Here is a 24981-nt window from a genome sequence, read left to right as displayed (position 1 = left end):
GTGCAAGAACTTCAGGGTTTTGCCCATACTCTAGGCTTCCAGGAGCAACAGAGGAAATACTGGCACATTGTGTTATTATAGTTTTGATTTCCTCTCTACGCAAATGGCTGTGATGCCTGCCCCAGCTCTGGCATATCTTGCATGGATGACCTGTGCTGTTCATGCACAATCCTGGACGAGGTGTCTGAGGCATTTCCAAATAACTAGATCACTCACTAAGCAGTTTTAATTCAATGTTGTCCCTGCATCTTCCCTTTGGAAGATTTGCGGGATTTTGCAAAGGAGTAAACAATATCTGAAATGCTAGAAAGAAGAAAACATGCATTCTCCTTCAAGTCTCTACTCTACCCCCTCTCTCCCACCCCTGGGCCATCAGTTTTTACCTTCTCCACATGATACTCAAGATTGTATGGTAAAATCCCAGCTGGAAAGGTGATGGTAGAGAAGATGGTGCCAAAAATGCACGCCAGCTCCCACCTGCATTCTTCCTATTTCCTCAGCAGGAAGGACTTCAGCAGAGGTGAAGCAGATCTAGACATATTCCTACTGGTTCTTCCCTGCACTACGTTCAACAAGCAAGAGAGAGTTGTCTATAACATATATACTGCTAGTAYTGTGCTAAAGGCTGGAGTAGGCCAAAGAATCTAGCCTGCTATGTTTTGTAACATGTTGCTTTTCAAGTATTCTCGGTGTATTTAGATCTACGAGAATGAGAATGCTGCAGTGTCTGGCAGCAGTTGTGCTCTTGTTCTCAGTTGTCGCAAATCACTATTGAAACTCTGTGCCAACAATGAATTCATAGTAGTTAGTTTAAGAGACAATAGCTTGGAGAAAAAATTATTTTTTATTCCCCTCCAAAATATATGTGTTTCTCTCTTCAGAATTTGGGTGTAAAATAATTGTCAATTTTATGAAAACAGAAGTAACAGTATGGAGGCAGATAGGTGGTAGAGATACACAGTCTAGAAGTAAGAAGATTGATGTGTATATATTTGTATATACAAACGCAATAGCTTGACTGTTCTACCATATTAGTTTCCATTTATTGTAGCTGTACAACATCAAAGCAGTGATGTCCCCATATATTGCATTTAGTGGTAATGTAATGGACTACCAAAAAAAAAAAAAAAAAAAAATCAAAGTGAGAGTTTCTAAGTAGTTTCCTGGCAATTGAGACAGCAGGCTCTTTCATCTGTGCTGTAACTGTGGCACTGCATTGATTTAAACTCCTTCTGAGATTTCAAACGCTTTTATATTCTTAGGTCTCACTGGCTGCTTTCTTTTTGCTTTTTTTTTCCTTCAAATGATAAAATTCTAGTATTTAGCAGAATGCCATCTTGCTTCCCCCAAAGACGGAGACTTATTTCAGCTTTAGTTCTAAACTGCATAGGATCTCTAAATAAAATAGCTTTCAAAATGCCATCCTATTAGGAGATCAGCCTTTGACTTCTACACTTCCTAATATTCTTACTATAGCAAGGGCATAAACAACTATTATCCCTCTGAGATACCTGTGAGAGGTTTTACAATGGATTAACGGTTTTGCTTTTGCATTAATTTGGTTGACTTCCTTTGAAATATTTTACTGATATGCCCAAATGGTAAGCAAAAGAATTATTTAGCTGTTTTGATTTTATATTGTAGTATGCATTCAATTTTAACCTTATTTATCATCATTTCATACAAGCTTTCTTCTTCTATCAAAATTCTTCCTGATAGCTATTAAAGACATAAATTCACCTTTCTCTTGGAGAAACATTTACGAATGACTCTAGGCTGTTTTTCAATGTATAGTTGAAGTCATTGCTCTTTTGATTGTGTCTATTGACTAAGATTGACTAAGACTGAAATCAAAAGGAATGCAAGGTGCTTCATGAAGGGCCCTACTCATACTTAAGTGCATATACATATAAATTGACAGCCTTAAGAAAACTAATTTTATTGTTGTGGGTAAAAGTGTGATTTTAATCTGGGTGAGACATACACACAACTTTTAAAATTTATTCTCAGTAGCAACTAGCAAAAACTTGACTCAACTACAGGGAGAACTTTCCAGGCAGTGCAATCTGTATGCTGCATAGCCATTGCCCACGGGCATGAAAATGTATGCTTTCTAGCCCCTACAGTGGTTTAGATGTGTCCAGATCTACAAAATAAAAAGCAATACACATTGGTTGGCTGACTTAGTACCCATAACAATGTGGAAGTGCTACAGTATGAGAGCATGCACACAACTAAAATCTCTGAGAGTGGTTGCTGTAATTGCAATTTTCAGGATACTGATGTTCATAGAAAGACTGCCTTTTTAACGATGGTTCCTCCTACTCATGTCCTGCTGAGCTTTGACTTATCAATGCATTAAATACAGAGCCTAAATTATCCCTTTCTATCCGCAATTATTACTTTCACTGGAAGGTTGTAGGATTAAGAATGTTAGGGGAAGTGGATTATCAGACAATGTGGTGCACACTCTGGAAAAAATTGATATTCTTTGTTTTAAAGGACAAATCCATAACTAAGAAAAAGCTTCCCAAATATTGATACAGTACAGATGGAATGATATGATTTATTCACATTAGCTGCTTAAATGGCTCTGGTGATATAGGTTAGCAGATGGGATGTTACTTAACAAGGCTTCACATACTGGATCAAGATGCAGGAGTGATTTGTACGGTGGTTTTTTTAAAACCTTAGAATTGAACTAATATACATGAACTTATGAATTACTGTTTGTCCAGAGTCCACTATGGCTTTCAGGAAGCAATTTGAAGGACTCAAGTATTGCTTCTATGAAATATCTAAATTGTGAGAAAAAAGGCATAATCTCCTTTACTGAGCCCTGGACTTCAAGTGCTAATGATCTGAAGGCTTACTGGTGACACCTGAGGGGCTACATGGAGAAAAAAAATTCAAAGATGCTAACAACTCCAGGCTCTGCAGGGTAGGCAACCATTTGCATGCACTCTTAAGAAAGCTACAGAAAAATGACTGGATGGCCAAATGTCACGTAACTGTTAGTAATTAAACATTTTTGTTACCTTGTTATGCCTCAAGAGAATTCATCGGACAAGCATGAAGTAAAGTATCATGCTAATCAAAAGTATAGGCTAATGTCATTGAGTAACACAGCTTAAAACAAGGTAAAAGGAAAAGGAGGTCTCCAGCCATGAAAGACAAGCTGGTGTGATAAGCTCTGATCTTCTCAGGAATGGGACAACATAACACTGATGTGGTGCTCAGCAGAGCCGAGCTGACATTTAGAGAGTATCAAGGCAGGGAGCACAGGCAAAGAAAGGAGGAAGCAGTAGTCAGACAGCAAGAAGGGCTGACACAGCTTGTGTTGAAGCCACAGCAGCTTGCTGACACATGCTGCAATGGAAAGCCTCACTACCACCAGGGTGGCAGCTGTCCCAGCTGGGAGAGAGATCCTGAAGTATTGGATTTTTTAGGGAGTGAGAGACAGACCTTGTTCATGCTTTGCTTGCTAGCAACCCTTGACAACAGACTCTGACTGGCCTACAATGAAGGAGAAGAAAAAAGTCTAGAATCCTTTAGCCACTTTCAACATGATGGCACGAGAGGGATAAGAGCACCGTAAGGGATGCTATAGGAATGTTATTCAATGTATCCATTCCTAGCCTGCTCAGATGGATTCTTCCTTCCCTAAATTCTTCTCCTCCAGTTAATGGATCTTTGATCTGAATATCTAAATTGGGTGTTTGGGAGTGGGAAACTAGTGCTGATCAAGGGGCTCTGGATGATGTAATATTGTATCCCATGTCTTTGAGAGGGGAAATGCACAAGAAATCACACATTTTCAGAAGGCTCACTGGGTAATTGTTTTTTTCCTGTCAAGCACCCCCAGAGGAATGGCTATGTTTCCTTATCTCACTAAAGCATTCTTTCAGTTCTTGGAACTACAGAGTGGACCTTTATGCAGTAGGTGGGCACACACACCGATAAATGTGCTGATCATGATCATCCTTCCTAAGAAAACAAGTATGATTTCACATGCCTTGAGCATTGAGGAGTGTGGGAAACAGCCTCATAATCAGTCATCTACAGCAAATTGTATCATTGTACCATAGATCTATAAAATGAAAGATATCTTTGAAAGCAGATGAGCTCACCCCTCCTGTGTAAACAGTCCAATCACATGTACAGGCTCTCCAACTATCCTTAAATACATGTTGAATATCACTTCATATTTCATTTTATTTATTAACACCCAAAGGTCTCACTTCTCTTACAAGTACTGTTGGTGGAAAATGAAATCCTTCAGATCTCTCAGCTGTTCTGCAGCTGCTAGTATAGCATCAGCAGCTGTGCCATGTAGATGTAGATTTATTGGGCTCATTTTCATGATCCGCGCCCTCCAAGTCCTCCAAAGACAGGTCTAAAGCAGGCATCAGCTGCTTATCAATGTTGCTTTTATCTGCAATTGATGCATATGATGCAATTATCTGCTGGTATCAATGCTCAGATCTGGTGACTTGATGTTAAAAGTCATATAGTAACAGAATGTATTTAGTCAGAAGTTAATAGTGTTTTTAAGATTTTGACTGAAAATCACATGGATGCATACAGGAATCATATCCTTAATTGCAAAGAAACAAAATATATGATTAAACAGCAGGAACTCCATCCTCTCTTGACTAGAGTTACTCAGTTTTCCCATCTTTTAAAATGCCTATTTTTCAGAACCAAGAGTGGTCCTAGGCAAATATACTTTTTAGAAAAAAAGAAAAAAAAAAGTGTTCTGAAAAATGTGTGGAAAACGTTTCAAAATTGCCAATATGTGCTGTTTGACAACATGGAATGCAACAGCTCCATTTAACTTGAAAATGCCTGATTTGCTATCTAAGACAATTGGAACAAAAAGGTCAAAACTAAAATATGTTTCAAAATGATTGAAACAAAATTTTGACTCACCCAAATAATATTTTTCTTTAAATATGTTAATTTCACACTTTTTTCAGACTTTTGATTATCAGTTTAACTTGAAAAACTTCTTTCATTCTTAAACTTTCCTGTGACAGAATAACTATCTCCTGCTCATTGACTTCTCTCTGTGCAGCTTTCCTGTGGCCTCTAATACCACAGGACAATAAATCTGTTGGTAATATGCAGGGTCATTAATGCATAACAGATCCAGTTTAAAGCTTCAGAGTTTTTCACCCCAGAACACTCTGAACCAGGCACAGCAGGGACTTGAACCCAGACCTGTTTTGATGAAATGAAATTTGTCAATGAAAAACAGTTTCCTCAAAAAAGTTTCCAGCAAACTCTAATGAGTACCGTCCACTGAGGGACATCCTCCTGTGACCAGAATTTTGAAAGCTGCAAACCTCTTAAAATCAAACAGAAAAGCAATTTTTCCATTCTGAAACCTCAGTTCAGTCCTGCAATGATTAACCCCTCATCCTTGTGAGTCTTTCCCTTTAGTACTCTCACATTTTATTTCAGCTAAAATTACTTTCATCCTTTATCAGCTTGCCTGTACAAATTTGTGCAGCAGCTGCTGTGACCATTGAAGAGTGAGATTCATGCGAATAAAATAGTTCTGACCCTCTGAGTCCTTCTTATAAGAGATAAAAACCCACTTCCACATTTCCTTGGGGATTGTTTTACCTATCTCTGTCCAAATAATAAATATCAGCAAGAAAACAGTGACATAAGTCAGATATTAAGGGAAGTTAAACCCGTTTTTAAATGTACTGCAAGCTTCAGAAAAATGGTTTCTGTTTGTTTCTTTCATTCAAATTGTATGGATAAAAGGACCTCTCACCAGACAGATCAAGCTGTGTCAGGGGGCTCATGTTGTAGCTGGAAAAGCACTTCAAAAGGTGTCAGGGCTCATATTCCCAGATTGCCGCCTCCTTCCAGTGCAGAAAAGAAGATTTTTCTACCACTGGGAAAACTGGCAGAACAGTCACCTGGCCATTTAGTCAGACTCCGATTAGCACAGCACAGGGTCCAAGCTCAGCTGCACAGAAGCATATGCCTCTGTCTGGATGGGCCCCAGGACCAGGCCTTCTGAGCAAACAATATCTTCCATCTCTTTCTCTCCCTTTCTTCTTTTCACTGCTATCTACATCCTGTGACTGAAAGATCAATGGAGCTGCTATGATACAAAATAGAAAATTTCTTACACGTGTATTTTCTTTGTAGGACTGATGGTGTTTCCAAGAAAACTTCTCTGATGGCAGAGCTTTGCAATCCTGAATGTTTTACATTTTCCCTTTTAGGAAAACAAGTCCTTAAGTAGTTAAAACAATTATAATTTAAAATAAAATAGAGAAAATCCCATGAGTAATTATTGGAGGTGTCAGTAATGCAGAAAGAAACTCAGCATTTTTCCACTGTGTTCATCCCTCCTTCTATTTACATTTTCAATATCCAACAAGGAGTTGGGTACATTTTCAGTTTCAATTTCCAGTCACCTACACTTTAGTACAGAGGGGAAACTGTCTACGACAAGCTATCCTTGTGTCTGAACACAACCTGAGCTGAGTAAAACAACTTGTCCACAACTTCTTCAACACTTAACTGAGCCTCTTTTGAAAAGTCATCTCCATGTTGCTTTTATTTTGTTAAACTATTAAACAAACTAAACTCCTTTGATGTGAATACACATCAGATGGTTTTATGTCCAGGGAGGACAGCTCTCCACTTGTTCACATAAGATAGTAAGTTCCAATTAGTAGTGCGAATCCACATTAAAAATAGCAACAGCAGTACTGGATTTTGGAAAGAGAGGCAGTACTGTGGACCCTTGGGAGGTGGAAGGGAAGAGAGTGTTGCCAAAGCAATTATTCTTCACATCTCCTCAACCCTTAAACTCCCTATGCCACCAGACCTGTCAAAGAAGTATTAGAGACCTGTGCAGAAGGGGAAAGAGAAGTAGCCTCAGTATGCACAGCTATACAGGTAAAGAAGTTGTCGCCTGCAAAGACTGGGATTGACTGGTACAGGGCAGCATTTGATCTGAAGCTCAATTGAGACCTAATTGTTATTAAATAATTCTTACCATTCAGTGATAGTTAAACCTACTTTGCATGAGAATCCCTTATAAGAATGTCAAATAGCAATTGTTATGGAATGAGCTTGAATTCATTCTTATGAATTTATGAAATAACAATCCTATCTATGCAGACTTCATTTACTAGCTGGTGAAATGAGCAGAAAGAAAGGAAAGCTAATAGATAAATCCCTTAAGCAGTTCCAAATAACAATGTAAAACTACTGCAAAACTGCACAAAATAAAAGGCATTAGCTCAGTTTAGTCTGCAATTTAAAAAAGTGCTGATTTGAATACTGTAACTTTTCATTACAAATGACAAGATAATAAAATTAAAAATCAATAATAAAAACCTGTTATAATCTGGCATTTTTATCCAGTGATAAACAAAAATGTTTCTAGAAATTTTTTGTTTGTCAAATTCAGATTTCCACTGAAAGGAATTCTCACAGAAAATTCTCACCAGCAATTAGCCATTTCCATCTCAAGTATCTGTAACAGAGCAGGTGTGGCAGTCCTCTAATGACTTTTTTTACTAGCAAAGAAAGAAGTGTGTTGGAAACAGGTTGAGTTTCTCTAATTAGCACTGAGCTAAGAAAAAAGCAGAAAATAATGGACGGTTTATTAGAAATACTCTCTTACATATTTCTGTCCAAACTCTTTTCTTTCACATTCATTTTACTTTTCATTTTACTCTGACATGTTCAAACAGGTCTTTGATCTCTGTTTTGTTTCTCTATATACTGTAAGTCTCAACTTTGCAGAGAAGGGCCATTCCATTCAGTGCCACATTCACTGAAGACTTTTTTAAGCATGCAGCTCCGTGAGCACTGGAGCTAACGATACCCGACTTCCAGCAGGTCTGTGCCTTGTGGTTGGGTACTCTGACATCTAATAAGGTGTGACTGCCAATTAAAGCCTTTCCTGTGGCTGATACTTTCCTAATGGTGCTTTCCGATATGGATTCTCAGAGGTCTAATAAAGGTGAGCTCATAGTGCGTTCTTTGTTACACTGAAGGAATGCAAGAAAGTTCTCTCCTCTGCCTGGCTTTTTTGTTTTCTCAGAACTTATTAGAGCAAAACACCTTCATTCTTCTGACAAATGGCAATGAAAATGGCCACAAAGCTCAAGTTTCTTCAGGAAAATAGGCTAGAAAGCACTATTTCTATCTGAAACTACAGTCTGTCTGAATCAAATGACTTGTATCTAAAAAGTGGTTTTGCCTTAAATGGTATTTTCTTTTCTTAAAACTGTTGGCAGATGTAAAGAGCCATTCCTTGAATCTCATCTCACTCGCATCATTTTGGTGGCCTTCCACCGCATCCAGCAAGCTATTCTTCATTTGCATCAATTTAAGTGGTGAAAGAAGAATTAGCTCCAACATCTTAACTTCTCTGTATCATGACCAGCCCTGTACAGGAAGGTTTTGTTCTTCCATCCTCTGAGCCACAGCCTGTGTCAGAAAATTCATGCTGTTCCTGGCTTAATGGCCAGTGAAGAACTCTCCAAAAGAAATCTTTCTGCTGACATAAAGCAAAGTCTACAGCCTCTGTTCACCCAGTTCTCCAGTGAAAGGACTGTCCAGGGGCAAGTGAAGGGTAAGCTGTTTGTTAGCTGAGGCAGGAGAAGCCCAGCCTTGTTCTGCTATACCGATCCCACCGCGTGGTTAAGACTTGCGTCCAGCTACCTGACATCATTCTCCTTGCACCGAACTGAAATTAGATCCAAGGAAAGACCGAGCCCTTCCTCTGCATTCAAAATCACTGTTATTCATTACAGAACAAAGTAAAATTCTTCCAAGTGTCTTTGGTATAAACTTAACCTGGAATTCTAAAACACCGGGCCTGCTTTACCACCACATCACTCCTTGGTTTCAATGTGTTTTAGTTTTTCACTCTGCATACGATTAAACAGCATAAGCAGTAATTCCTGGATAAGAATTTTTTTGGCCTCATCTAAGTCCTCACTTAATATCTGTGTCTTCACTGACTTGAACGGACATTGAGACGGGCTTAAAAGAACACTAATTAAGTGCAGTGAGAACCAGCTCTCTATTTTGCAGCTCTGTAGCCATAAAAAGTATAGAGAAATTACATCAGGGACCTTAATGAAAATTGGAAAGAATTCAAATAGGGAAAAATATAGTAAATAATTACAGTGCACATTTACTTCATGTTGTTGTTGAGATTGGGGTGGAGAAAATGGTAATGTCTAAACATTAAGATGTGACATAATGTTTATGAAATGGTAGTGCTTTTTCCTAGCATTTCAGTGATTATATTTTCAGAACTTTGCTTTTATTTTCTGGTACCCAGGGCATTTTATACTGCATAGAAGGGTTCCTCACAGGGTTTTACATTTGCACAAATACAATAACAATGCCCTCTCATAGTTCAAGTTCCCACTATTTTGTGATGGAAAAGCTTGTTTATTCACACACAAAGGGCCATCCTGCTGTTATAAAAATCCCCCAGTTAAATGCTTCAGTAAAAAGCTTGCTGGAGAAAAAATAATAATCAAACTGTCCGGAATCCCCAGAGACACTGGTTCCAAAGAGGTACCAACAACAATTCTCCTTGAAAACCTTACAAAAAGCACAAGTAGTCTCATAAAAACAACTGTGCTCTGTGTTGGAGGGAGATTGTATCTTGCAGAAGCCAGATTGCGTCCCTATTGCTTTTCTATCATGAGAAAGCATACTTGCAGAATGGGTTTTGTTCTTCATCAAGCGCCTGCGGTACCACACAGGTCTGGCAGGGGGGATGAGGACAGGCATGGGGCAGTGACAGCAGCGCAGTAGCGCCTGGCCCCAAGGCAGGATGCCTTCCTGTTGCATGCCCTGCCTGAGAGAGGCAGTGGTATCAGAGTGAGGTAAGAGGGCAGCACACATATATGAGCTGAATATGAGGACGTGAAGATCAGCGCCTGTAGGAAAAAGCACTTCAAGGTACTAAATCACATCTGGTGCAAGTGGGAAGAGTAGGGGTGCAAGTGGGAAGAGTAGGGGTGCAAGTGGGAAGAGTAGGTGGGTGAAGGAAAAGACAGAGCGTTGATTTGAGTGTGCTTATTAATGTAAGGCAGCACGGGTAGGGTTGGTCCCGCTGCCTTCCTCCTTCCCCAGAGTGATGGGAAACCGAGGACTGTGACCAGGGAGGACACAACTGCCATGCAGTGGAGCAGGGTACCGAGAGGCCCAAGACAGCTGCCGTGCTGACAGATGTGCAGGGCCTGCGCAGGGACACGTGCGGTCCCTCCCAGCGCAGCGAATATGCCTGCTGGTACTGCGACAACGGCGGCGTTATGCTGCCCGTGCTGCTGCTGCTGCTCCGTGTCGCTGCCGCAGCACCCGCTCTGCCCCATCCTTCCATCTTGCTCTTGTTTAATGGCACAGGGAGCCTGCGACAGGGCTCACGGCAAAGCTACCGTTTGGTTCTCTGGGAGGTGGGCCAGCAGAAGTAGTATTATGGGTTGATTTTAACAATGTTACTATGTAGAGAGCCTTACAGACATCCAGGCTGGAACAGCAAGAGATATGTGTGGCCTCCGTATTTGGTAAGAGTACAAATCCTTGTGAAAAGAACCCATATTCTTTTTGAATTAATGACTAATATTAAAGATTAACAAAAGTATTCCAGGCCAGAATATAAAGTTAAGAGACTCTACCATGAAAAATGTATACTTCAGAAAGTACCCCTTTGTTCTAGCTTTTTTTGGTTACATCTGCTAGAAATGACTGCAGAATCTCTTTCAACAAAAGGTCATTATGTCAGTGGGCAGAACACAGAGGATCAGATCACCTGCGGTAATTGCAAATTAATGCTCTACTGCTAATGCATTAACTACACAATATTGATCTACAATTGAATCATTCAGGCTACTGTGAAGTGATTTTTACTTTAATATTTTTGCACTTTTATTGCTTTTTCCATAATGCATTTTCTCTTTCCACTGGAATTTTCTATAATTGTCTCAATTTTTAATTTCCTACAGCAAGATGACTTTGAAAAATATATGTCTGCTTCAAAGCCTTGCAAAAATTTAACAAACCATCAGTGTGACATGGTAAATCACATACATGATGCAAAAGATGCAAAAAATTTGATATACATCTTATTTTGATAAATTGGGGCTTTTAAAAAACCTCACTTTTAAGAAAGAAATACTTCAGCCTCACTGGAAGCCTACAGTAATGAACGGTACCTCAAAAAGATGTAGCTAGACATCTCTAGAGCTTCAGGTTTGCAAGGAGTGCAGGACTGGGCTCTCCATAGATGAAGTTGTTATTTTTTTAATTTTATGCTTGCACTGAAAAGGGATTGGTGGATTTGGGTGTGTTACAAAAAAGGAAATCAGCTGAAGAATGATTGAATGATTGAAATGTGCCAGCATTTTTAATGAGAAATTTAAAGAGTAATTTTTTTTGCAACTGCTTCAGAAGTACAGAAAGAGGAAGAATACTCTGTTCAACTGCCGTAAATTTTAATCTCAGATACTACTGACTACAATGATCCAGCTACATCTGCTGCAAAACTTCTTTRTGTGTGAACATTTTGTCAGTAAAGATGATAAAATATTGCCTTTCATCTTCTAAAGGAGGGGATAAAACACACTCAGTTACTAAACACATCAAAATTTGAAATTCTTTGCACAAACCATTCCCTAATATACCTGCTTAATACCACTTGAGTTGGTTATGGCATATATTAAAATATGGCTTATTATGTGACTCCAGACTTGCATTTCTGCATAAGTTGATTTTGTCAATGGAAAATAAATCCCCACATTTTAAAAATAAAAGCCATTGGAAAAAATAATGGAGAAGTGATTGTGGTGAAATAGATGCAGTGGAAAACTTGATCCTGCTTTTAATGGCGGTACATTTATTATTCATAAACCTCCTTCTCTAAGATATATGCCACATTGCAATTAAATCAACACATACAGAACCTTCAGATTTTCTTAGCTCATCAACATCATCCTCTCACAGCAGAGAAAACACAGGACTCTTGTCTAGGAAAAACAAAGGGAAGTATAATGACCACACAAGTGTTGTTCTCCTAGGCTCTCTAACTACGCTTCACAGATGGATCAATACAATCTGTGCTTAGCATTATCAGACAGAAGTTGTTTAAATGCTGGATGAGCTGACATTCCCTACTCCATTAAAATACTGCTAAAAAGAAAACATCCAAGCAATATTCTGCATAACAGAGTGGTGATAGCAGAGGCAGTAATGACTTCTAGGTTTTCAGCTGCAAGCGGATGAGTAGACTATTGCTTATTCAGAACAGCTGAGGAGCAGAGCTACAGCCCTGTCCAAACCCTCGCTGTATTCCTTCTGGCTCTGGATAAATCTCTCATAGGCATCTTCACGGTTTTGGAAACATGATGCAAGACCATAAGATTGGCAGTACTGGGTCAATTCAAATGTCCATTCAGCACCATCTCCAAGTGTGTCCAAAATAAATACTTAAGACAAGACTAGGGGAAGCATATATAAATTCCCCTGATACTGTTCCAGCTTCCACCTATTTAACTCATGGACTTGCAATATACTGAATCCTCCTATACTGAATCATTCAGCAAATCATTTTATTTAATGTTATCTCCAAATTCTGAACTTGCTATATATTTTGGTACTGAGATAGCATAAGTGAACTGCCAAAACTGTTACAGTAAACTGCAGAGGTTTTGACTGTTGAAGAAGAAATGAATGGGGTATTGATACAAGGTGAGAGACCTCTCTCACAAAGGTGAGAGAGAAATTGGGATTCAGGGAAAAGTGTAACAGCTGGATGTTTGCATGACCTTGTTAGAAAGGAAAATAGTTAGCATCGATTCTCATAATTATGATTAGATTCCAAAGATAACCTGTGAAGATGAGAGGCTGCCTTGCTCTAGCTGTCACAACATATCTAGTCTGACCAGCAAATAGAAGTTTCGCAGTAGTCTTGGTCAAGAATATTCCCTATAAGACTGTCCATAGAGATCACCTGTTTACACTCCCTTCCATTTGCCTTTCCTGAGATGAGGGAATTATTTATTCATAATCTTGCATTGACTTTATTAAAGGTTTATTTTTAAATAAACGTAATTAAACTAGTTCAGATCCTTGCCTGCACACCAGTTTTAGAATCCACTTATCTCAGATTAGTATAAATGACTTCCCTATTTTAGTGAAACAGAAATAAGCCACTCAAACTGAGGATAGGTTTGAAACAGAAGAGGTTTAAATCAGTTCTAGAGCTGATTTAAGTTAAACTGGTGAAAAGCCTGAGGTGCAGGACAGAAATTTCTCACCATCTCTGAGAAAATTCTTTTGGAAAGAGTTAAGTCTTACATGGCTCTCTAAAGGGCAAAAGACCAGTATAGATGCAAGTCAAGACCAGTATAGATCCAAGTTACTTCTGGAAGCCAGTTCCAGAGAACTTAATTACTAGCATAAAGAAAATAAAACTTAAAAATGTTTCATAAATTCAAAATTCTTTCTTGAGCACTGATTGGGATGGTTGCATTAAATTATGTTTCAGAATTTTCCATTTTCTTTGGGGCAAACCAAAGCAAAAGAAAAGAAATAATAAAATATAAACATGTACACAGTATATAAAAATGACAAGTGCATAAATGACATTCAAATCTTCACTTTTAGCCATCCAGAACCAGATGTAGTAGGTGTAGAACAGGGAATCATTCCACTCTGTGTAGCTGAGGTCACATAACATTGTTACTGATGAAGCAATCGAAACTGCAGTTCTGTTAGCAGCAAGAAATGAAATGCATGTACAGCTCTAAAAACGTTCCCTTGCCAATCCTGAATTTTTGTAGACAAATGCTGTTCTGTAATTTGCACCATTACTGAGTATTTACATGGAAGAAACTTTCAGACCATTACGCAAGAAAGGTATATCTTTTGTCTATTCATGGGAAAGAAGAGTTTGAAGCATTCTAATATAAACTAAAAAAATAGGAAACAGTATTAATAAAGCTAACGGACACAGTAAGTCCACAAAGAGGCAGTAGCTTTCTACTTCCATTCTCACAGATGCTAACTTCCATGTGCATAAAAAAATAAACCAAACCAAAACATCAGGTTGGCCTAGATTTTATTTTTTGCAACAGAGCAAACAAGTAACTAGTCTCAGCAGTCACCATAGCTGTGCAGTAAGGATGGTCACACTGAATCTAATTTTTAATGTCACAGTGAATTGTGGGAATTAAATCACCCCAGTTGCATCACTGTGGAGTGACACAAAGCCGATATTCACCAGATCCACAGCTGCTGTTGTCTATGCTGGGAACTCCACATAAAGGGGACTAATATCTGCCAGAATGTAGCAATATATAACGGAACAATATAATGCAACTACCACCTGCTCCTTATCAACCAGCCCAACATATATGTTGCACACAGTGATGCTCTGACATCTCAGTTGGAACAGGAAAGGGGCTGACTTTCAGCCAGTTTGCTGATGCCCATAATAACAGACCACCAAAGCTCCCTTCCATGACAGGGGCTAACTAACCATTGCAGTCTGACCAGAGAGAGCCTCAAAGCAACCCATCTCACAAGGTAAACAGTGTCAACTATTGCGTACTATCTAACACCTCACTCCAAAGGAATGGGCTGCAATGCCAACACTGTATCTATAGCTCAGTATCTTCTGTTACAGCAAACACACTTAAGGGACACAAGATGCCTGGATGAAGAAGAGTTACTTTATATTGATTCCCAGCGGGGCCAAAGCAGTGCTCTTTGGAATTCCCTCCCCTTGACAGCATCTTTGCAGAAAACAAAAACTGAGAATAAAGGAAGAGACTGGGAATCTCAAACTTAACTCGGTGTTAAACTTGTTTGTATGACGAGGAATAAATATTTAAAGTTTAAATCCTATAGATTAGAGGAAAAAGTGTTAACATACTTATGGCTAGTCTTTTCCCAGATTGGTATTGTGACACCCAAAGTCATCTTTTGGCAACTCCTACTACTCCATCTGAAGTGAATGTCTCTTAGCAAGAAGTATGGAGCTAAAAATATGAAAATTCTATTTAATGGTGTAATAAATCCACCATGCTACTGTTTGAAAGGAAATCTTTAAGATATATTATGATTTTTAATTACAGTCATTTTAATTTTCACGTTTAAAAAAAAAAGGGTACCTGTAAAACAGAAGCGCCACTGTGCAGAAACTGGAGCCCACTTTCAGCAGAATCAATTCCTCCAGTTGCTAAGATGGGAAACCCTGGAAGAGCACGGGCTATAGCAGACACTGCACGGAGGGCTATGGGCCGAATGGCATTTCCTACAGAAAACCAGAACATTTTGTTAGGAATGTCAGAACATCCTCTGATGTAATTTGCACATCCCTCATGGAAGGAACATGAGGAACTAATGTCTAATTCTGATAGGCAGAGATGATACTAATTTATAAACTGACACCCGCTGGGTTTCAAGTGGTATCAATACTTGTAAAGTACTATGAATTTGGGYGTAATAAAATTGCAGAAACATTTGGATAAATGTTGCAAAGTTGGCTTGAACATTTTAGCAGATGCTCAGAACAAAGACTAGCAACGTCTGAAACAGAAAGCAATACTGTCCCATACCATACACCATAGACAGAGATCTATGTTTCTACATAAAGAATCAGGTTGCTTTTTGAAACATGTGTTGCCCAAGTAATAGGGAATATCCAACTTATTTATGTCTGACTAAAAAATTGTTTAAAAGCACTATTTCACCTGCATTGACATTTCATATATTATTTGATATGTTTCCCCTTTGGATATGTTCACAGATTCTGGTAATGCTGACAGTAAGTCACCTTTGACTATTCATTAGCATGATAGTCAGAAATTCCAAAGAGCAAAACATATTCATTTACAAATGTACCTGCAAGACTTGAGTTTATATTTTCAAAATGGTATATATAAGTTGAAACAGACAACTCCCTGGTACATTTATAGGAACTACCATTAAAATCTCAACACACTATGTCCACAATGCACCTGCTTTGGCTACAGCCTATTGATAGTATGCAAGTATTTAAAATATACATACAGGTGCAGCACATACTACCTGATACATGATGTCTGCAGCTGACACATTCAGCTATTTATTTTTTAGGCTAGTTGGGATTTCTCTAGGCAATTTCTGTATTGTTAAAAACTCTACTTTATTTAGAGAACTTTCAGGATAATTTTATGTTACGATTGGAAAACAACATGGTACTCTACGGGAGGGATACGTCACTCCCAGAGGAACTGGCTGGCTGTCAACCTACACTAGGAAATGCTAGTACTTTTTTTATACTGTGTTAGGTAACTTGGGGAAATATCAYGATATGAAATACTTCTGAACAGTTTCCGTGAGTACTCTTTTAACCTTTAAAGCTTTAACCTTCTCTGAGAGCAAATGACCATGAGGAAAAGAAAGAAGTAAAACCAATGTAATGGACAAAGCAAGTGGAAGAAGAAACCATGATTAGGAAGCACAGGAAAAGAACCAGTGAGCAAACAGTAGCTGCTGCATCACAACCCCTCTGCTTAGATGCCTGTCATCCTCATTTCCTTCAGATAAAAACTCCTTCAAGCCAAATGATCTGTGTTGCTGTCGTTTAGCTATTCTTTCTGAGAGAAGTGCTGCAGTTTGCTGGCTAGAATTTTAATCTAAGAGGAGCATCTTTAGCAAAAGATAAGTTGCTATTTCCAAACAGCCCTGGCTGACTGAGCCCAGTATCTTCCCTCTCTCCACCATCCACATCGGCTGACTTCCTCTTAAGCAGACTTTTATTGGTCCCTATGAAGGGCCTTCTGTTGGCTCAGGACTCTGATGTCTAGAAATATCCTCTATCTTGCGCATGCATTAACTAAGACCTCCCCAACCTGGTTGACATGAAGAATGAGCAGAACGATCCCCCACAACAACTTCAGGTCATAAAACCTGTCATCATTTGTTTTAAATAGGAAAGCTGCGTTTTCACTTTATAAAGGAGATTGTTCATCAGTGCGTTTTTCCATTACACAAAATTGATATTTGGGTTGTCTTAACCATTAAAAATATTTTTTCTTCAGCTCATGTTGCCTTTGGCAACATATCACTGCCCCTTCAACATAGCCCTGACACAAGTAGCACTGGAATTCACAGACAATCCTGGCTCATCAACATTATACAGACACACATCCAAAAGCTAAGCTAAGCAGTCTTTATTGGCCCCTGCCCTAGATTCAGCACAAAATTCTGTTCTTGGGCTATGGTATCTTCTGTTGCTTCAGGATAGACATCATCTCATTATCTACTCAGGGCAACACTTCCTCCTTCTTCAATAACTGAACTCTGCATCTGGTCAAGAAGGGTCTTTTCACCCTGACATCAAGATCTATTGGATGTTCTTGAATGCCCACATTAGTGATCAGGGCTGCTCACAAGCTTTACAGATACTTTTCGCTAATTTAAGGGAGACTACACAGGGATATGTTGTTTTCTGCATATAAACTTTCATTTGCAAAAAGGGGCAGCCTAACCCAACATGCACTAACAGTGTGTTTGGGGGGAAACTAGAGGCTAATTGATGACAGTAAGAAATCTCATAAAAAACTGCCTTAAAGAAGACAAGATCACAGCAAAATAGATCAGAAAAATGAGCTGGAGCTGAAGAGCAACTTTCCACTGGACACTAATGAATATTTGCCATCATTTGAGCTAGGTCAATAGTAATGAGTTTGAGAGGAACAGAATGAATCTCTGAATGAGGATGACTACTAGTGTCCAAAGAGTAAGTGTTATGACAGAACTGATGGTCCAGTCTTAGATAAAGACTTCAGACAAAAAAAATGGAACCATACTGTTTACTCTCATGAATTTATTTATAAAGTCTTTTGGAGGCCATACACAACCAGACATAAATTACTCAACCAAAACTATTGAAAATAATCTGAATGAAAAACATCAGTTCATGAAATTCTTTAACAATGTAGTGTTTGAAATTGAGGCTTCAGGTGAGCGTAAGATTTGCTATACTGTTTTTAGTCACTAAGTCAGCTACTCCAGAATCTCACTGTGATGTGGTGGTTATTTTTCAGAAGGTTGAAAGAGTACACAAGTTCACAGCTCTGAGATTATGTGCCCAAAGGGAAATTTCTCCCCAATCTGCATGAGTTAAAAACTACTATCTAACTTGAGGCATAAAGGTTTATGTTCTTTTAACCCTAATGTAATTCTGAGAGTTTGCATTCAATCAGTTTCTAAGCCTTATAGGCTCTTGACCTGATATCTTGTAGCAATGAGTTCCACAAGAAAATATTTCCAGAATATWACTGTTTCTTTTTTCAGCACGATTAAATTAGACACCTTTTCACTTACGTGAATGCCTCTTTGCATAATGGTCAGTGGAGGAAAAGGAACAAATGACAGTTTATTTAAGGTTCCAGCACAATAGATAATCAGAAAGGCCTTCATTCAGCCTAAAGAAATCAAGCATATGATTTGAGGAAGCCTAGCAGAGATGGCAATGTGTCTTTGAATATATTATGGAACAGAGGTGCTTTTTAGTACTAGCTGCACTTGATAGCCATAATATGAGTTATTACATTTGGTGATTAGTAAATTAGGGATAACTTGATACAACTGCAAAAGCATTCCATTAATCAATAATTCAACTAAATGAATTTAAAACATTTCAAGAGTGCTTCTGATGAGAGTAAATAAATGGCTCTAATGACCATCAAAGGGTTGACTGAGGTGTCACTGGTCTTCCCAGCACTTTTTCTTTAGCATTTGAGGTCGTCTAAAGAATATGGAAAGAACACATCAGAATGTGCAACCATTCTTCTAAGCATTTCTTGATCAGCTATTTAGAAGCCTCCCCTTTGGTAACAGAAGATGCTGGTCTGGAATACAACGTGATTTACTTGTGATAGAAGATCCTACTGCCTGGTGAAATGGTGAAACAACCTTGCAGATTAAAGCAAAAAAGAAAGAATAAAAAAAATACAGTGAAGCCAAGCTCTAAAAAAAGCAAATGGACAGTGAATTCGACCTAGAGTTGAGAATTTTTCAACCTAGAGAATTTTCACAACAGCATCACAGAAAGGTAATAAATTCCATTACAGAGATTGGTGGAGAAGGAGTTTTAAAAAGGATGAAATAAAGGAGATTTAATGCCAAATTTTGAAATAGCTGTAAGTAGTAGTGGGAATTTGCAGAACGTTGTCTGATAAATCCAATGATACTTAAGAAGCTGAGGTCCAAATCTAGCAAACATTTGAAAGAGAGCTGAAAAATAAGCATCCACGATATACTTCAACATGTTGGGACCTGTAATTCCACTAGTTTAGCACCAATAGTTGGGGAAACTGCTGATATGGTACTCTCTTGATAGTAGCATTACAGCTGCTACCAGACACTAGATGTGGTTATCATTTACCTCACTGTAAAATAATGAGATTTAATAAACAAAGACCATTTATCCAGGTCTCAAGCAGGGCAATAAGATTTGAAAATGAAAGACAGACAGAAGAATATGTGGTAGAGATAACATGCTACTGTATGTTGAAAACTACTTTTCAAGTCTCTCATTACAAAACAAATACCTGCTATCACCTAAAGACTTAAACAATAAAATAATTTTATGATGAAAAAGTCTGATCTTCTTCCTTGCCATAAAACAGTTTTGTGTTTTTTTTGTTTTTTTTTTTTAAGAAGTCAGATTATTCATGCCTAATAGGGATGGCCATTGAAGAAATGCAACAATAAAAATCCATCATGAAGGAGAAGCAGACTGTACATCAATCGATTGCCTCTCCCTGGCCTGTGCAGGTAGACAGAGCTGTACTGGTAGTCTGATGGCAGTGGACTGATAACTGATGATAGGTGTTTTACTTACGCATTGGTTTGGTTGCTTATTTTTCCTTTGGAATTAGAAAACCCTTTACCAGTGCCAGAAGACATATATTTTCTTAAGACTTCATAAGCCCTTGGAGTCCCTGAAGGACTCAGTCCTGCCGAGTGCCAAAAATGTTGACTAAATTGAAGCTTGAGGCCAGATTTAATGCCTTCATCAAGGAGAATGCCTGATGTTAAGCTTCCAGCAATCTGGTAGAATTGCAAGTTCTGAGCAGAAACAGTTCAGATCATCTTGATCACAACGACCCACCAATGGGGAAAAAAAATCACTTATTCTCAGTAATCTTGAATTCTGGGCTACATTCTCGCTTGCAATACTTTGTACCAGTGTCGCAGTTTAAAGAATCTTTAACACATACCTACAGTAGCTCTAAGTGGGTCTTTAGGAAAAGATGATCCAGGTGCATTAAAAACAATGAATGAAACCCAGTTAAGTCATTTTAGTTGCCAGTACAGAGCCTGAACCTTGCAACTGTCTGAACGGTCTTTATCAAACTCCGTATCAATGAAAGAAACGAATTTACAAGAAAAGCAAACTCTCATACCTAAGGTTAATATAAATGCAAATTTTTGTATTTATGCTTAGTAGGTGGCATAAAATTGAAACTGGGTCATAATTCTCACTATTTTGTGCAATGTAAAGTAAAATTTATTTTTCATATGCATTATATTAAACTCCAGTTCTTCTTTATAAATTAATGTCAGATTTCTACACAGAGCCTACATATTACAAAGAAAAATAAACTGATATTAAACATAGACATTATTGTGATTAATAAATACTTTTATGCCCCTGCTGCTAAAAAAAGGAAAAAAATAATCTAAGCAACATTTCCCTCCCTGTCTCTGTAAATACATTGTCAGAAGACAGTTGATATTGTTATCTCCCCAACTGTTAAAATTAATAAAACTAATGACAAAAGAAACCAATGACAGCAAATATCAGACTTGGGAGGAAAAACATTAAGCATGGGAATTGATCTGGGAAAGTTCAGGCACTGTAGATGATCAATTCAATATTGCAGAGAGTAACTAGATAAGAAAGTTTGGAGATTAGGAAAAGAAGCAAACACAGAAATTGTAATTCTGAGTCAAGACATTTCCTGCATAATGCGTGTGCTGCCTAGTGCCAGTGATCAAAGTATTTTATATATATAATCTGTATTTGTAAATAGTTCAGGGAAATTATACGTTATTCATTTGCATGGCATTCCTTTTGATTGCAATTGTTCTATATGTTCTTTCTCTCTCCCACCTGTAGGTGGCCATCATAAGCTACACTTATCAAATAACTCATTAGCAGGGTTTTCAATACTGTCATATCCAGATAATTAGCAATTTATTTAAATAACCAATTTCTGTGGAAATAATTGCCATGGAATGCCCTGAACCTACTTTTTATAAACTATAATAAAAGTGTTAAGATAATCCCTGACATTTGCAAATGCCATTAGTTCACCTTTCCTTTTGATAGTGCTATGGCATTATGTTTAAACAATTACCCGATAACACAGCAGTTTAATGAAACAGTGTAGCAGGCACATCCTTCAAAATGGCCAGTGAATGCATTTATATGCAGAAAAGATCCAATGAACAGACATGTTTAGAGAGAAAGGCTTCACACAGCTGCTACAAAGTCCCAAATGGGACATATAATATTCAGTGCCCTAATAAATACAGGATGTGCCAGAACAGCAAGTTCAGGATGGACCTTGCCCCTACTTTATGGCGCGCAGCTCAGTGTTTCTGAGTCAGCTCAGGATCTGGCAAAGAGACCTTTCACTGCTTCCTATCTGTTTCACAATCTGTTCAGTCCATCACTACTTATACATTAACAGCCACTTGCCAAATTCACTAATAAATTACATACTATTTACTAAGGCTCTGGGTATCCCCATCCAAAACTTTTAATTCTGTATTTATTCACCAAACAGAGCACGGAAGGGAACATTCAGTTAATGGGATACCTCTACAACCATTCGCCAATTCTTCCCAGCCCTGGCTGCCTGCTGTTCCAGTTTACTGACAGTTCCTAAGGGTGATGTGCCAGCATCGCACAATCCACACCAAAGGTTCAGCTGACTACAGTGAAGTTAGGATTTTACCCAAGACTTTAGAATAAAGTTAATGATTCTGCAGATTTGAAACAATTTCTATCTCACTCTGCCATCTCTGGCTCTTGATATATTGACTGACTGCATTCTACCCATTTTTATAATTATATCATGACTATCTTGGATATTTATGGCCTGATAAACTGGTAGTGGCCTAATATTTTCTCTAATAATTATTTCCTTCTTTCTTTTTTATTTCCAAAGCTAACTCTTCATTTGATTCTCTATGAAATACCCATAGCTTTGAGTCCAATATGTGTCTGCAAAAAAGGAGTAATTATTTTGCTTCATGTATCCTTCAAACAAAACTTCCACCCAAATAGAAGAAATGGTAGAAGATTCATAAGCACAGACAAAAAAACAGTGTCCTTTCTAGGTTTTATACTTACCCTTCCTGGATTTCTACTGATGATTATTTATGTTCTTTCAGTTGAAAGTTCATAAAATCACCAGAGTTCTTCTTCAATAAATGTTTAGCAGTCATAGGAGACTCCTCTTATTTAAAAATATTAGAATCAGAGAAAGAGAGAGAAAAAAATATTTTTTTCTTATCTGTAAATATTATTTATCCAGGAAGACCTAGGGGAATTTTCACTCATTTCATACTCCAGTAGGAARAATCGAGAGGACAGATATAAATTGTTTTGCATTTGCTGGGAGAGCTGGTTAAACGTTTTCTAACAAAAGACATTCTTTTATTGAAAACTACAGATCCACTAAAAATCAATACTTTTGGTGATCTGCATGAAACCTAGCAAAACATTTTCTATTGCAATTTATCAGATGATCACTATTCAGTTTCATTCATGTTTCCCGCTTTGGTTTGACTTCAGGCTAGAAGATCTGTCACAAGGTGCTTTAGATGTTCTTTAATTGCCTAAATATATATATATATATATACACACACACACATATATATACTTTTTTTTTTTCTGATTGCCTCACTATAGCTCGTCTTCATGACTTAGAGGAGTTATTTGGTTTGATGCTGTTGCTGACAGTTGAGCTGAGCATACTGCATTTTTGAAGGAGGTGAGGCACCTCTTGCACAGAATTCTTCCATTGAACTAGGACAAAACTTTCCTGTCACTGAGAGAGTAGTAGTGCTAATAAAATAAAATAAATATTAATAATGTAATAGTAATAATAAAATAGTAAAAGTAGTGCTACTGACTGAGGTATACTCCCAGCATAACACAAGGGAAAAAAACACATGAATTATAACTGCATAATAGCTAAGGGACAGACCATCTGAGAAATACTGTCCACAGCTACCGGGCAAGACAGTTGCAGACATCACAGTGGGACAAATGAGCTCCTGGCAAGCTCTGCTGGGCAGTCCATCCCCCCAAAATGTGATTGTTTCACTTCAACACATGGTAGGTCTCACTGCCCATTTATTTCAGTGCAGAGGCAGATATGTTTAACTCAAAGTCTAGTAGAAGTGTTTGTGGCTATTTACCCAAAGCTTACAGATTTGTCACCCTCAGAGGCAGTGCTGCCTTTGCCCGAACTGGCTTTAACCCCCTTCAGAACAACAACTGCCACGGCCGACATGACCCTGGTGCCAGAAAAAAGGGAGTGGGGGGGTGAGTTTATGTTTCTATGCATGTACTTTAATGCATACATAATTCTAAACATACAAAGTCAATTCAGTATGTCCAGGTACATGCTGGAAGAGTGGGGAATGACTACTGACCAGGGCCTTGAGACTCCTATAGTATATTTAAAAATAAAAATATTACATTTTTATTATTAGCAAAACCTGAACCATACTGTTGAATAGCCATTTGTAGGAAGTTCATTACAGAAAGGGAAGCAGAACTTATAAAAGTACAGCAAACTAAAGAAACAAGTCCTAGTCATCTAGAAAGCTTAAATAAAGTATTTCTTTTCCTCTTTATGCAACTCATTATCAGACTTAGTCCATTTTGAGGCTTATCTATTTTATTTTGTCTACCTCTACAATTTGTCCATTTCATCCAGTTGCTGCTATCCAGTATTATAAAATTTTATGTACCTATATATTTATAGAAAGATATATAAAATATAAAAAGAAACATATAGGAAAATATGAACACAAACATATTATGAAACAAATCAATCCATTCCAGCTGAAAACACTGTATGTACCTGTGCAATAGTGTGTATGTACACACATGTCTACTATACTATTATTACATATTATATACCTATATAATCTGAGTACATATACACACACACTCAGTAGATAGATATATTTCCATATTCACATATACATAAAACAGTGGATGACACGTCCCCTGATAAAACCTGTTATTTCAACACTTCAAGTGAAAAGTGTTAAAATAAATGGCTCATCACATACAATGTGTTAAAATAAATGTTTATTTCAACACTGTGTGTATCATAGTCATTTATTTCAACACTTTCCATTTCTCAAGACTCACACAACCAAGAGTAGGAGAACTGATAGCTATACCTAAGGTAGTTGAAGCATACAACCCTACTCATCTGCTTGCCATAGGATGAGTAGGAAGTTATTTGACACTTTTTTTCTCCCAGCAATAAATGGAAACTAGCTACCTTGACTGTACATGGGAATCTGTATGTGTCTGTAAGCTGGTGGGCTATATCATCATTTGGAAAGAAAAAAGGGCCATATCGGAGTCTGCTGAGATATTTGGAAAACAAGCTGCTGCTGCCAGGGTAGGGATTTGAAAGGAAGCAAAGTATGGGGGCTTCTGACAATTTCATTTTGCAATTTTGGAGCTGGACACAAATGATCTGTGCAGACAAGAATTCATGTGAACAAGAACAAAAACTGGGGCTGTTCATACTGAAGGCCAAAAGGGATTTGATTTTTACAGGTCCAATTATAAACTGAGGATCAAACTGTAAGCTAGGAAAGAACAGCTGGGTTCCCACCCTATCCTGCTGAAATAGTTTTCTGTGAGGTTTCTCC

At 38.0% G+C, this 24981-nt stretch overlaps 1 protein-coding gene across 4 annotated transcripts in view; it reads right to left on the bottom strand.

The window, feature by feature from the left end:
- DPYD (dihydropyrimidine dehydrogenase) overlaps window positions 1-24981 on the bottom strand; it is a 375517-nt gene that overhangs the window by 54278 nt on the left and 296258 nt on the right. For 3 of the 4 annotated variants that reach the window (XM_026057686.1, XM_026057684.1, XM_026057685.1), the window contains one exon: window positions 15180-15322. In XM_026057686.1, coding sequence (XP_025913471.1) covers window positions 15180-15322 — 143 coding nt within the window. Of the gene's footprint in view, window positions 1-15179; window positions 15323-24981 lie in introns of those variants that run through there. The other variant, XM_026057687.1, reaches the window with a different exon arrangement.

Source organism: Apteryx rowi, unplaced genomic scaffold (genome assembly GCF_003343035.1).
Source record: "Apteryx rowi isolate R43461 unplaced genomic scaffold, aptRow1 scaffold_14, whole genome shotgun sequence".
Lineage (NCBI taxonomy): Eukaryota > Metazoa > Chordata > Aves > Apterygiformes > Apterygidae > Apteryx > Apteryx rowi.
Note: the sequence above shows the minus strand (reverse complement) of the source record. Positions and strands in the feature narration are given on the sequence as shown.